Source organism: Tupaia chinensis, unplaced genomic scaffold (assembly GCF_000334495.1).
Source record: "Tupaia chinensis unplaced genomic scaffold, TupChi_1.0 Scaffold000207_1, whole genome shotgun sequence".
Classification (NCBI taxonomy): domain Eukaryota; kingdom Metazoa; phylum Chordata; class Mammalia; order Scandentia; family Tupaiidae; genus Tupaia; species Tupaia belangeri.
The window spans coordinates 1,004,379-1,019,048 of NW_006159682.1; the positions used below are offsets into that span (position 1 = coordinate 1,004,379).

Genomic DNA, 14,670 nt, shown 5'->3' on the forward strand with positions numbered 1-14,670 from the left:
TTCAGCAGACCTCTCACCTCACCCCTCAGGGTCCCTCCTAGATCTGGACACAGGGAGGGGCAGTGAAGGCCCCAGAGCCTGGTATGGTTCCTCACAAGCCTATGGCCACCCACCGGGCCTGATTGTCAGCATTCTCTCTCCTGCAGGATGAGAACATGGTGAGCTTCATCAAGGGCGGCATCAGAGTGCGAAACAGCTACCAGACCTACAAGTGAGTGGGGCTGGCCAGCGCGAGCCGGGAGGCCCGGGGCCACCGCAGCTACAACCCCGTCCCCCTCAGGCTGCTTACAGGGGGCAAAGTGCCAACTAGCTAGAGACCAGGAACCAAGACTGCCATGTGACCTCAGCAGGTGCCTGCCTCAGTGTTCTGGAATAGTGTTCCCCGGGTTTTCTGGCTCTATCTGTTCATGTGGTCCCCTGAGTGCTTCCTCTGGGCCTGACCCTCTGCGATGGGAACACAGGACCAAGGTTCTGTACAAACAGCTTGGTCTGATGGGAGCAAGGAACAGATCGTAGGGACCGTCACTTTAGAAACAGCAGCAGATCTCCTACACAGCTGTTAAGGTCCAGTCCAAATGCCACTTCCCCCACGAAGCCCTCCTCGATCCTTCTGGTATACAGGGATGATATCCACATGCACATACCCCAGTTCCCTGAGGGCCTGAATCATTTCCATGCTTCTGGGTCCCTAACATTCAGCTCCTGTTGATGAGTGAAAGAATGAAGATTCATTCCAGAGCACTTCCACCCAATATGGCTCCACAATCTCATTGCTACCATTCCCAAGTCAGAAGAAGCTCTGAAAACCGAGTTTTTCCCACACAAATTTACATGGAAACTTACTTCCCATGAAACGTTGACTAGAGACGATCTGTCGTCTTTATCTCCCCCTGTAGTGTGCCTGTTGCCCCGCAGAGCCAGCCGGGTTTGGTTATGATATCGCTGGACTGGAACGCACCATCCAGCCCTGGCCGCTGCCTTACTGTGGGCTGTGCTGGAACTGCCCAAGGAAAACCAGACAAGCGCTCTGTGCTCCGGCCTCCCTGCCGGCTCCAAAGCACACACCTTGTCGGGGCGTCCCATCCCAGGGCTCCTTTTGTTCTTTGAATGAAGTCCTGGGCTGTTGCCAGGTTGTTCCGGGAGCTCTGCCCTGCCCTCCTTGCCACCTCACTACCTCAGACCCTTGCACCTTCCCTCAGCTCATCACATCTGCCAGGCTGATGCCGGGCCAGGAACGCTGTTCGATGCCTACGACTCACAGGACAGCCATGCCTCTGCCCTCTGGCCCTGAAAAAGAACTATCTAGCCTAGAATGTCAGGAGTTCCAAGTTGAGAACCCGTTTCTGTACGGGGTGCAGAGCACAGGTGCTTGCCTAGAAGCTGGACAAGGCAGAATGCATTGGAACCAATGGGGGTAAAATTCGGGTTGAAGAGTGTACGGCCATGGTGGAAGATGGGGTTAGAAATTCCTCGAATATCAGCTCTCTGGATCGCCAGAGCTGTAGAATCTGCTACCAAGGAGTTCTGAGATCAGCATGGGTGGGAGAGAGCCTTAGAGCCTGGTGGAATGGACCAAGCCAGCCCATAGCTGCCAGCCTGCAGCTGCCGACCCCCACCCCAGTCCCTCACCCCCCCAACCCCTAGTCCACAGTCTGCTACTGCAATAGGACCTCGCATCTCCCTGCAGGGAGCTGGACACCCTGGTCCATTCCTCCCAGTACTGCAAGGGAGAGAGCCACAGGCACTTTGAGGGAGGCGTGAAGCTTGGCGTGGGAGCCTTCAACCTGGTGAGTGCGGTGCCCCTCCCCCACATTTCCACAGGGGAGAAATCTCCCCTGCATGTCCCGCCCTATACGCGGTCACTGCAGCCACTGTGCCTGGCTGTGTGCTGGGCACTGAGACCCCAGGAAGGGCACGTCTGTGCACGTCTTCCCAGGTCAGGTCAGTAGCCTGAGATCCGCAGCGGTGGGAGTCTTCATGGCACCAGCCTCAGTACACGCGGGCTTTTCCACATGCCGGGCTTTTTCTGCCCTGGACAGAGTGCCAAACACTTACCAGACAGGGGAGGAGGCTGCTGATGACGCACAAGGTGCCCAGGAGAAGCCTCTGACAGAGAGAGCCAAGTCCTCTTTCTGGGGTGAGGGAGCCCTTGAGCTGGACTCTGCCAGGTGGGGCATGGAGTCCAGGCAGAGGGACCAGTGCGAGCACCACCGGGCCTTGGGAGAACCTGCCTGCTCATGGGATGCAGAGCTGCTCCGGGGAGGCACAGGCCCTCGGCCCGGGGACCTTTCCGAAGGTGTGCGTGCTGGGTGGGTGGGTGGTGGTTCCCTCCCGCAAGGTGAAGCCTGTCCAGAGAGCAGGCCTGACAGTGGGGTCACTGCCCCTCGCTGGGCCCCCACATGCCCACCTGCCTCTGTGCCCACAGACGCTGTCCATGCTCCCAACCAGGATCCTGCGGCTGCTGGAGTTCGTGGGGTTTTCAGGGAACAAGGTAACCACCTGCCTTCCAGCTCCAGACCTGTTGGGCTGGACAGGCTTGGGCTGAGGGGCTGCAGGGCCTGGGGCCAGTCCTGGCTAAGCCCCCTGACTGCAGCCTGGATGAAGCCCAGACTCTTTGGCCCTCAGTCGTTTCTCCAGTCTAATGGGCCAGTGATCCTGGCCTGGCCTTCCACGGGGTGGGGAGGCTCTGGGGTGGGGGTGGGAGTGGAGGGCAGCCTGGAGTCCCAGCCCCTGAGCCTGACAGGTGCCAGGAGCCTGGTCCTTCTCCCCTGAGACACCCCCTCATCTCAACACTTGTAGCAAGTCTTTCCCTCAGGACCGTTTTCTGGGGGTCCTACCTCATCCAGGAGATGCCCAAGGGAAGCCCTGCTGTGCTTTGGACCTTGAGGGTAAACTAGAGAACGCAAGCACCAGAGGCTTTAGTGAGGGAAAAAGCAGTACCAGCCCCCAATTGAAAGTAGCACATCAGGGAGAGCTCCCTGGTAGAGGAGGCCTGGTGTGATGGAAGGAGCTTTGGCCTGGAAGTTGAAGGTCCTGAGTCAGTCCAGTCTCACCCGCTTCTACTTGTGACTCTGAGCAAGTCTCTTCCTCCTCAGAGCCTCTTTTCAGTAAAACAGGGGGTTGTATACAGCTCAGATAAATGCTTCTAAGATGGGCATTTCCTCTGGCCCTTCCTGATAATTGTCACGCCAATGAACTTTTATATTATTACATACATATTCTTCCTCTCAAAAAGGCCTCATAATTGGACTTAAGTTTATTTAAAAGAAACATTGCTATAGGGCCAGCGAGGTGGTGTGGTTGAGGAGACCGAATTTCACACAGCTGACTGCACAGTTTGAGTCCCAGACCTGGTGGCTTGAAAGACATTCCATGTGCTACTCGTCCAAAATCCTGAGGAGATGGAAGGAGAAGGGACTGTGGCATGGCCACCCCCTGTGGGCGGTGCTTTCTCATTTTCTCTCTCTCTGTCTGTCTCTGTCAAACACATAAACCCTATAGCAAGTTAAAAGAGAGAGAGAGAGAGAGAGAGAGAGAGAGAGAGAGAGAGAGGCCGGTATCGGCCATCCCGTGCCCTCAGGGACACTGGCTGGAGGCCCCGAGACCCTTTCAGCTTTGTTTTAATTTTTCATTGCCAGAGGGCCTGTGTACTTTCCAGGGAGAGACACAGGGAGATAAGAGAAAGAGGGGTGGAGAGAAGGTGAAGGCACCCCGCAACAGGATGCAGACATGCCACAACCCCTATCCTCCATTTCTCCATCCTGTCAGGATTTGGGGCACACGTGTACATGTGCCTGGTGTGTTTTTCTTTTTTTCTTATTGAGAGATTTTTGCTGTAGGGTGTGTGCACTCACCAGAAAGAGACAGAGAGACAGAAAGCAAGAAATCATCCCCCGGGGAGATGGCCACACCACAATCCCTTCTCCATTCTCCTCTTGGGCACACACACACACACACACCTGGTGTTAGTTTTAAGCTGCCAGGTACAGGACTCGAACCACAGTCAACTATGTGGGAATCCAGCGACATAACCATTATGCCATTTCAAGGCATTGAAGCCAGTATTTGAGCCATAGATGACCATGTGGGATCTGGCTCCCTGAACCACTGAGCTACAGAGCCAACCCCCAGTTTTGTTTTCTTAAGGCCCCGATGGGACCAGCAGATGGCATAATGGTTATGTCACTGGACTCCCACATAGTCGACTGCGATTTGAGTCCTGGACTTGGCAGCTTAAAACTCACACCAGTGCATGTGCGTGCATGCCCAAGATCCCTGGAGGAGAAGGGACTATGGCATGGACATCCCCCCAGGGGGTTATTTCCCGCTTTCTGACTCTGTCTCTCTGGGGAGCACACGTGCCCTATACCAAAAATCTCTTAAGAAAATAAAAGGCCCCTGAGACATGAGCAGGATTTCAGGGTGGTGAAGGGAAGGAAGAGCAGGAGGAACGCCCAGGGTTGGACGCTGTGGCCCACCTGGCCAGGCCAAAAGGCTGGGGGGCCTGACTGAGAGGGACCTTCAGTGCCATCTCTCACTCGTTTTGTCCCGAAGGCAGGGGAGCCATGAGGGTTTGATGCTGGGTGAGGCAGGTCTGATTTGTGGTTTAGAACCAATAAGAGGTTCTGGAGGACAGAGGGGCAAGGGCTCCCAGCTCCTTCCCAGCCAGGCTCCAGAGACCTCTCTTCCAGGAAGCCTTCCCAGATGCCTGAGCTGGTAGTTAGGATTATTGCCTCCTTGTCTTCCTCTTCCTGGCCAGACCTGGACTTCCAGGGCCCCAGTGCCCAGCACAGAGAGAAACGGGTAGGGAACCCACAAGTCCCAGCCATGCCTTGCCCTGGCCTCTCCCAAGAAGGTGGCTGAGGTCCATGAAAGATAGCCCTTTGCTCAGGGTCCCAGTGCCTGGGAGTGGCTGACAGCTTGTCAGTTTTGGACCCAGTCCAGAGCCCGTACGCCCCTGCTCTGGCACCCTCACAGCTGCCGGGGACCTCCCAGTCCCTGCCGCTCCTGGGCCTCTGAGCCTGTCCCTCTGTCCCCAGGACTACGGGCTGCTGCAGCTGGAGGAGGGCGCGTCGGGGCACAGCTTCCGCGCCGTGCTCTGTGTCATGCTGCTCCTGTGTTACCACACCTTCCTCACCTTCGTGCTCGGTAGGAGCGGCCATCTGCGGGGAGCGGGCGGGCGCTGGGCTGCCAGGCCCTGCTGGGGAGGGGGCCCTGAACCATGACAGCAGAGCCGGGCACCTGGGCCTGGCCGGTGACCACGCACTGCCTCACCAGCCCCCGTGCTCTCCTCTGTGCAGTGGGGCGGCTGTGCTCCGTGGGGGTGTGATGACACTGCAGGGAGCCCCGTGGTTCTGAGCACTATCTTGGTGGCCGTGAGCTCCAGGCTGTGAACCCGGTGACATGCTGGAGTGCTACTTAATCCCTGCCTCCCGGTGGAGATAGGAAGGACATTACCCCTTTCACAGAGGGCAGGTCGAGTCCTGAGAACCCCCTAGCAGGCTGCTGGGAGGATGACTGGAGCCGGGGTGGTGGCATGTGTGTCCCCTCCCACCCAGGTACCGGGAACGTTAACATCGAGGAGGCCGAGAAGCTCTTGAAGCCCTACCTGAATCGATACCCGAAGGTGAGCCCCGCCCACTGCCAGGCATCCCGAGCCCACAAATGCCCCATGGACCCCCGGACCCCCGTGCTTGTCATTGCAGGGTGCCATCTTCCTGTTCTTCGCTGGGCGGATCGAAGCCATTAAAGGCAACATTGATGCGGTGAGTGATGGTGTCTGGACGGTGGTGGGGTCCCCCGCAGTTTCCCAGACTAGCAGAAAAGTCAGCCACACACAGACGGACTCAGGGACAGGGCAGATGGGGCCGGGGGGACCACAGTCAACTATGTGGTGACCATGCGCGGAGAGGCCAAGCAGAGAGCAGGCGCGGGGAGGCACTGCCACCTGAGGCAGTCGGGGAGACCAGGGAGGAGCCGCGTTTGAGGTGAGTAGGACTGATGGGAGATCCAGGCCTACGGTATTCCTGGAGAGGACGGTGCTTGAGGGACGCGGGGGTGGGAAAGGCAGCTTGTTGAGGGCTCGGTGAGTGAGGGCGGTGCTGGCAGGTGAGGGATCCACAGAAAGGGTTAAGATGGGGAGGGTCATGATCCTGGCAGAGACCCCAGCACCGAGCCAAGGCCCAGGACAGACTAAAGTGTGGAGTTCTGAGGTGTCCAGCTGGCCCTGGTTGTGATTCCCAGGCCGCAGGACAAATGTCCCAGTCCAGATAACCTCATGGAAGCTTCTGGAACCTGTGGCGTTTACACCGAGGCACACTGTCCACTGACTCTTATTCCATGCATTACAACTCTGTCCCTCCCTTACCTTTTGTGACCAAAACACCAGAGTCCTAGCTGGGCCCAAGCTCATACATAACTTAGTGGGTAGAGCCAGGGCTGGAGGCAGTTCTGGCACCTTGGCCCCCTCCTGAGCTTGTCACAGGCTGAACCACCATGCCCTGGGATAAGCCAGGTCTGCTGTGGAGCTGGGAGGGCACCAAGGGCGTGGCGGGGCGGGGCGGCACACGCCAGGCTGACCAGCAGATGCCCGCAGGCCATCCGGCGGTTCGAGGAGTGCTGTGAGGCCCAGCAGCACTGGAAGCAGTTTCACCACATGTGTTACTGGGAGCTGATGTGGTGTTTCACCTACAAGGGCCAGTGGAAGATGGCCTACTTCTACGCCGACCTACTCAGCAAGGAGAACTCCTGGTCCAAGGTGGGCTGAGGCCACGTGTCGGGGGGGGCTGGGAGACAGGCTGACCCAGTCTGGCCACGTGTCCCAGACTGAGCTCCAGACCCCTGACTGCCACAGAGGGGTCAGCAGAACCTAAACAGAACCGTGCATTCCAGCAGGGCTCAGGTTGGAAGGAACCAAAGACTGTGAGGAGCAGAGAAAGTTGTAACTCCAGTGTGCCATGGAGACCGTTAGTCACAAGGGACAGGATCGGCTCACACTGCCTGGCAGGCACAGTCTAGCAGAACTCGGCAGTGCTGGAAATGTCCTATTTCTGCATGTCAGTACGCCAGGCACCAGCACGGAGCTCTTGAAATGGGCCTCGTGCAACTGGAGATGGAGCGCTTTAGGATTTATTTCACGTTAAGTGATTAAACTTTCAACAGTCGCATGGGCAGTGGCCACGGTGTTGGTGTATCACAGAACACCAAACGTTCACTGGCTCATATAGCTAAACCATATAGGCCTGTTGGTGTATCGGATTCAGGTAAGGCTGGACCCAGGAATGAAAATTACATCATTTGGATCCAGCAGGGGACATGGAGGTTAAGGTGCTGGGTCCCACATGGCCAACTCCACAGTCGAGTCCCGGACCCGGTAGCTTGAAAAACATGCTGGGTGCATGTGTGCACATGCCCAGAATCCCAAGAGAAAAATGGCGAAGGGATTGCCACATGGCCATCCCCCTGGGGAGTGATTTCTCACTTTCCCTCTCTTTGTCTCTCTCCATTGAACACACATTGTCTATGGCAAAAAAGTATATAAAACAAAAAACATTAGGTCACCTGGCTTGGTCCTCCTCAGTGACACCTTGGTGCACAGGCAGGTTTTCACCATGTGACAGGCCAGGTGGCCGTGAGCTGCCCCCAGTCACTTCGTTGTCCCACAGTTGAACCTCACTAGTCTGGCCTATGTCAGTGCCTGGAACAGAGGGGTAGGAAGTCTTCTCATAGATGAGAACAGGGGGGCGGGGCGCCGGGGGGGGGGGGGGGGGGGGCGGCTGGGAGACAGGCTGACCCAGTCTGGCCACGTGTCCCAGACTGAGCTCCAGACCCCTGACTGCCACAGAGGGGTCAGCAGAACCTAAACAGAACCGTGCATTCCAGCAGGGCTCAGGTTGGAAGGAACCAAAGACTGTGAGGAGCAGAGAAAGTTGTAACTCCAGTGTGCCATGGAGACCGTTAGTCACAAGGGACAGGATCGGCTCACACTGCCTGGCAGGCACAGTCTAGCAGAACTCGGCAGTGCTGGAAATGTCCTATTTCTGCATGTCAGTACGCCAGGCACCAGCACGGAGCTCTTGAAATGGGCCTCGTGCAACTGGAGATGGAGCGCTTTAGGATTTATTTCACGTTAAGTGATTAAACTTTCAACAGTCGCATGGGCAGTGGCCACGGTGTTGGTGTATCACAGAACACCAAACGTTCACTGGCTCATATAGCTAAACCATATAGGCCTGTTGGTGTATCGGATTCAGGTAAGGCTGGACCCAGGAATGAAAATTACATCATTTGGATCCAGCAGGGGACATGGAGGTTAAGGTGCTGGGTCCCACATGGCCAACTCCACAGTCGAGTCCCGGACCCGGTAGCTTGAAAAACATGCTGGGTGCATGTGTGCACATGCCCAGAATCCCAAGAGAAAAATGGCGAAGGGATTGCCACATGGCCATCCCCCTGGGGAGTGATTTCTCACTTTCCCTCTCTTTGTCTCTCTCCATTGAACACACATTGTCTATGGCAAAAAAGTATATAAAACAAAAAACATTAGGTCACCTGGCTTGGTCCTCCTCAGTGACACCTTGGTGCACAGGCAGGTTTTCACCATGTGACAGGCCAGGTGGCCGTGAGCTGCCCCCAGTCACTTCGTTGTCCCACAGTTGAACCTCACTAGTCTGGCCTATGTCAGTGCCTGGAACAGAGGGGTAGGAAGTCTTCTCATAGATGAGAACAGGAGCGGGGTGGTTCTCCAGAAGAGAAGTGGGGTGGTGTTGCAGGAAGTAGCGTCAGGGAGAGGCCGTGTAGACAAGGCAGAACACACCCAGCCACCGTAGAAGAAGCACCCTGCGGTAAGTGCTGAGATACATCTTAGCTATCATCTCAGTGACGATAGCACACAATTTGAACTAGGAGTCTTAGAGCCAGCAGGAACAGTCCAGGAAACATAAGAGAAGCAGGCAGAGCCCGTCTCAGGGTGCACACGCCTAGCAGCGCGCCTCCGGTCTGGTATCGGGACACAGCCGGTGTGTCTCAGGGCAATATCCTGACCCGTGCAGACATTGCCCAACCCTCCTGGCACTGCTCACCAGGCCCAGCTGGGCCGTAGGAGCCTGCCGAGCACTCAGGCGACCTCTAGGACTGATCTACAACGGCACATGTTAAGAGACCCTTTTGTCATCTGCATCTTGTCTCCGTCTCTTCTTCCCCCGCTTCTGCATGAAGTCCCTCTTCTGTGCCCTGCCCAGCCTCTGACCTGAAGGGGGACTCTGGCTGGGACAGCTGGGGTGGGCAGGGAGCAGGTGCTCACTGGCCTCTCACAGTGTGTCTGGCATGTGTCTTCCACACCACTCCGGCTGACTTACTGTCTCCACTGGGCAAGTGGGGACACTGAGGCCAAGAGCAGGTCTCTCCTGGCGCATCTAGCAGGTGGTGATGACACTGAATTTGAGGATGGCTCTGTGTGACTCGGAGGCCTCCCAAGGAAGCTGGGCTTGCCGGAGGCCACCTTGAGGCAGAAGGCCTTCCCCCGGCCCAGCCCGATGGCCTGGCATCCATTCCTTCTTGCCTCCCACCCCTAATAGAAGCAAAGCTTGGGGATCCTTTTTAAACTAAACGTGATTCTGGGTGCCCTTCTGTAGAGTGAGGCGGGCAGCTGGGTCCACCCACACGGGAAAGGGGAGGCTTCTGAAAGAAGAGACCTCTGAGCTGAGTCTCGAACACACGGGAAAGGGGAGGCTTCTGAAAGAAGAAACCTTTGAGCTGAGTCTCGGAGGAGGAATTCGGGTGGCCAGGTAATGGACATGAGAGGACACGCCATAGCAAGAGCAAGGGCTTGGAAGCCGGGGCTGGAAGAGGCTCTGTGTGGCTGGGGAGGTTTCTGCGGTAGGAGGCAGGGTACTGTGGCGGGCCTTCTTCCTCAGAGCCACTTGTAGCGTCTTGAAGACCAAGGCCATCTGACTTGGCATAGACTGGTAGAGTAACTCAACAAAAAAGCGTTTGTGGGGTCAAGGGACAAACGTCAGACCACCCTGGGAAGACAGCGCTTCTGTCAGGGGACATGGCTGCGTTTCCACCAGTGGGGCCCTGCTACAGCCCTTGGTGACTTAGGTATAACTGCTCTTGGTCACTGTATCCATCCCAGCCCTAGTGGCTTCGTGAGGGCCAGCTGTCTGGGGAAGTAGTGGCTCTCAGAGGAACGAGCCAGGCCGAGACCTGAGGGAGAAGGCACGGTGGCATCTCGCCTTCCAGAAGGGAGAGGAACAGCACAGGAGTGGAGGGTCAGGAGTGGTGGGGAGGAAATGGCAGACGATGACACAGGAAAAGGGTTCAGGCAGACCGTGGAGGCCTGAGTGACCGGCTGGGCTTTATTCTAACAGCCCCAGAGCCCGTGCAACCTTGTGATTTAGATGAAAGCTTTAGAAACCCCACCTGAGTTGCTGGGCACCCCCACATGCCAAGTCCTGTGGAAACACAGGGGTAACCAAGCCGGGGCCTGTCTCGAGGCTCGCATGCTTGCAGGGAAAGACAAGAAACGCATGCAAGTTGTTGTCGTGTGAAGTCAGGTTCCCCCAGAGCAGCAAAGAGCACAGCAAGCTACGGTGGCGGGCTGGTGGGCTGTGCTGTGGGGTCGGCCTGTCCAAGGGGATGCCGCAGAGACGTGGAACAGCAAGGCTACTCGATCTAAGGAGGTGGAGGCCGGGGTGGACAAGCAGGAAGGTGGACGGAGGGCGTCTCACCATCTGGTAGCAGCAGAGGTGTGATCCAACCTCAGATTGGGATGGCTGCCCTATGACCACTGGCTTTCATGGAGTGGGAGTGGGCGCAGGTGCAGGGGCCAGGTAGGAGACAGCGTGGGCTAGATCCCTGTGGCAAGGAGCAGGGGGCAGGGTGGAGGCTGGTGCTGTAGGCGCACTGTATGCCATGCTGGGGGATCTGGGAGCTAGGCAAAAGGCGAAGTCTAGGACTTGGCGTCTCCATGGCAGGGGTGACACCTCACAGGTTTCGGTGAGGGAGGCTCTTCCCAGCTTTTCCTCTTTGGCTGAAGCACGGGTGGGGCTGCTAGGTGGAGGCGGCGCTCTGCCTCCTGCTGAGAGGAGATCCCGGATGTCCTGCTCCTGTTCCTCCTTCACCCCTGCCTTTCCAGCTTGGCCACTGGCAGGTATTCTCCAGGAGGCAGGCACTGCAGTTCAGAGATCGGCCACATGGGGGCAGCACAGAGCCAGGCTCCTCAGGGGACTTGGCCGGGGGAAGGGGTGACTCTCCAGGCTGCGGGGGTGTCTCCTGTACCTGGCGCCTTTCTTATCAGGCATGGTTGTGGTTAACTCCCAGTTCTGCCCCCAGGAACTCTGGGGCCCCAGGAAGCAGGTGTGGGGTACAGGTTCTTTTCTGGCATTGTCTTTGGCATCGAGGGAGGTAGAGTGTGCCAGATGCCTGGCATACACACACACACAGAAGGCCAGGTCTCCCCTCATGGCCTCCACCAAGCTCTGACCCTGGACCCTGCTCGCTCCCTGGCATGCACACGCCCTGCCTCGTATCCCACCTACACACATCTACCCCTCCCTGCTTGTTCCTGCGCGCCCTGGCTGGAAGGCCCTTCCTTGGATCTCTGCATCTTCCTTCCCCGGCCCACTCAGAGTCATCGCTTTCCTGAAGCCTGAGTGCCCTCCCTGTCGTGTGCCATCCCTGCCTCCGCGTATCCTGCCCACCTCCTGGTTGCTTGGTCCTTCCTACCCCTGCTTCAGAGGGGAGAGGGTGGCTGCTTTAACGCGGGCCTGGCCTGGGCCACAGCGAGTGCCAGGGAGGTGCTTGTGCCAGTGCCAGTCCCAGGTGCTGTGATCGAGGGAGGGCTGCTCACTTCTGACCCTGCTCTGTCTCACACAGGCCACCTACATCTACATGAAGGCCGCCTACCTCAGCATGTTCGGGAAGGAGGACTACAAGCCGTTCGGGGATGACGAAGTGGAGTTATTTAGGTGGGTCCCCTCCTCGTGCTCTCATCGTAGGCCCTCTGGGGATAGATCAGCCAGGTTCTGCCCATACCACCTGGAGCTGTGGGCACTAGGGCGGTGGTGGCGTGGTGGCTTCCCAGGGCCCTAAGCTCCCTGCCCCAGGTCACGCCATGTACTCATCACCACCCCTGCTGCTTGCTGCTTGCTTGGTTGGTAAGACAGGTGTGGATGCTGTGGTCCAGGAGGGGAGGGCTCCGTTGTGCTGAGTGTACCTGGTGCCCTCAGGCACAGCAGAGGGCCCTCAGCTGGAGTCAAGCAGGATAAACCCAGCCCCTGCCCTGTCATAGCTGTGTCAGCTTGGATGATTCCAGGGCCGAGCCTTTGCCTGGCAGGGTTGTTTTGCAAATCTGGATAATTCTTTAAAGAGGCTGGCTTAGGAGCTGCAGCCCAGGAAGTTGTCCCCTCAGGGGTGGCTGTTTTCATCCTTATCTGCACCAGCCTTTGTCTCCACAAAGGTCTTTAGAGCAGAGCTCAGCCTGGCACCTAGTGCTTCCCCAGTCATGGCAAGGCTAGCCCTAGTTTGCAGACCTGGAGGTGGCTGCAGTGGGAGCTTCCTGGGCTGCCACTGTCACAGTGACGGGACGTCGATCTCATGCAGAGTGCCTGCTGCTGCAGCAAACACCATGTCCCCATCTCACATAACTCCTCCAGAAAGCCTGTAGGGGTAGGTGTCACAACCTTCCTTTAGAGATGAGGAGATCCAGGCTAGCGAGATCAGCAGGGAGGAAGTTTGCAGGGACCTCACATCCAACTGTGTCCTGAGGCTAAACGGCCACACCCAGAAACTATGGCAGAATTGGAGGGTGGGTGAGGCCCGCTTTGGCCACGCACATTTGGCTCCATCCTGGAGACGGTGGAGGCGGTCAGAACTCAGAGGCCAGAGCTAATTGAGGGTTTGAGCTGTTTGATCATGAGTAGGTCCCACCCCTTTTCTGGGTGTCAGTCTCCCCTGTGAAACTGGGATTAGACTTGTCTTGAGCCTCCTGGGAAATGGGGTCTGAGAGTGGAGGAGAGATACTGGGAGGTAGGGCAGGCCGACAGGTGTTTGGGTACAGTCTCACCTCTGCCAGCGGGAGTAGAGAAGCCTTGCCTCACCACAGGCAGTGGCCACGTTTGGGGCAGGGCCCTTGCAGTAAACCATAGCCATAGGGTGTGTGAGACCCAGAAAGGACTCATCATGCAGATGGGAAAACGGAGGCCCAGACACAAGTTGAGCCAAGGCTGCAGACCCTCAGCCCTCTCTTGCTTTTTCCTACTCCCTGCACTCCCCATCTCTTTTGCAGAGCTGTGCCAGGCCTGAAGCTCAAGATTGCTGGGAAATCTCTACCCACAGAGAAGTTTGCCATCCGCAAGTCCAGACGCTACCTCTCCCCCAACCCCGTCTCGTTGCCAATCCCTGCTCTGGTGGGTAGCAAGGTCTCCTTCCGGTTTAGGATTGTGGGGATTAGCTGAGAGCCGGAAGTGGATGAGGGAGAAGTTGCCGCATGCCTTCAGGGCCTAGAAAGGGCTTCACAGTTCACCTGAGACTAGGGAGAGGCACACAGATGAGTCTGGCCCAGTTTTGCCCCCTAGAAGGTGCTGGTCCGGCAGGCGTGGGGAGACAGGTAGTAGGCCACAGCCCTTTTCTCCTAGGCAGCCACACCCGGCCCCAGGCAGAGGCGTCACCCCGTCTGTGTTCCCAGCCTGTTGGTTTCCGTCTAGCTTGGTCTATCTTGATGATTATGATTGTTGTTTACACTGTTCTCCTCGTCCACCAACTTTTCTGAGGCCTGGGACCACCAATTCACGGCTGAATCCACAATACGAGCCAGCGTCGTCGCTGGGCACGCCAAGGCTCCTGTTGCCTTTTTCCTCCCTGAACCTCACACCCACCATCTGAGTGGCATCCCCATTTTACAGATGAGGGTGATAGGCCTGAGAGAAGTAGAAAGTAAAATCAAGTATCCAGGTCAACCAGGGAGGTGGTGAGTCGGAATTTGAACTTGGCACTCTGGCTCCGTGGCCATATTCTGAGCTGTGGCCATGACACTCATTCCATGCATGACTGGAGCAGGTATTAGAGTAGATCTCAGTTTGCTGAGAGTTTTTGTTACTCAAGTAGTAAGACAGCCAGAAAATTAGTAAGTAGTAAGACAACCAGAAAACTAGTAAGTAGTAAGACAGCCAGAAAATTAGGAGGAGTTCTGCTTCTGAGACCTTTTTCTGGTCTTGGCTTAAATCGGTTCCCTCTTTGCTTCATGTAAAATGGGCCTTGCCCACATCCTAACTAACAGCAGTATTTCTTTAGTGTAAAATGGTCTGTAGAATATTTACCCTGCCTGTATTTGAGAATCAACTGATAAAATATGTTAAACACTTTATAAATTTAAAAGTTTGATATTTATGTAGAATTTTATTTAGAGCCCATATCCTGAATATTTCCAAAGAATATTTAAACTAGATAGTGAAGATATTACTATCAAATGAAGGAGGGAGACATTGTAGGAAGAATGGGGAAGGAACTCTACCAAAAATGTAGGGGTGATTTTCCCAAACTCCAAAATGTTATTTCTGTATAAAGTGATTTCTGTGATTAAATATATTTGGAAAGATGGCTTAAAGTTCATCTAATGTAGACTTCATATGCTAATCTGCATGGTGAGTCTGCAAGAAGCTTAATATGTGG

At 56.2% G+C, this 14,670-nt stretch overlaps 1 protein-coding gene across 5 annotated transcripts in view; it reads left to right on the plus strand.

Moving 5' to 3' along the window:
• The window catches only part of TTC39A (tetratricopeptide repeat domain 39A), a 60,664-nt gene that overhangs the window by 41,353 nt on the left and 4,641 nt on the right, over positions 1-14,670 (plus strand). For all 5 annotated transcript variants that reach the window (XM_006147249.3, XM_006147246.3, XM_006147247.3 and 2 more), the window contains exons 6-14: positions 147-211; positions 1,688-1,787; positions 2,426-2,491; positions 5,040-5,148; positions 5,559-5,626; positions 5,706-5,765; positions 6,596-6,757; positions 11,878-11,969; positions 13,289-13,409. In XM_006147249.3, coding sequence (XP_006147311.1) covers positions 147-211; positions 1,688-1,787; positions 2,426-2,491; positions 5,040-5,148; positions 5,559-5,626; positions 5,706-5,765; positions 6,596-6,757; positions 11,878-11,969; positions 13,289-13,409 — 843 coding nt within the window. The remainder of the gene's footprint in view (positions 1-146; positions 212-1,687; positions 1,788-2,425; positions 2,492-5,039; positions 5,149-5,558; positions 5,627-5,705; positions 5,766-6,595; positions 6,758-11,877; positions 11,970-13,288; positions 13,410-14,670) is intronic.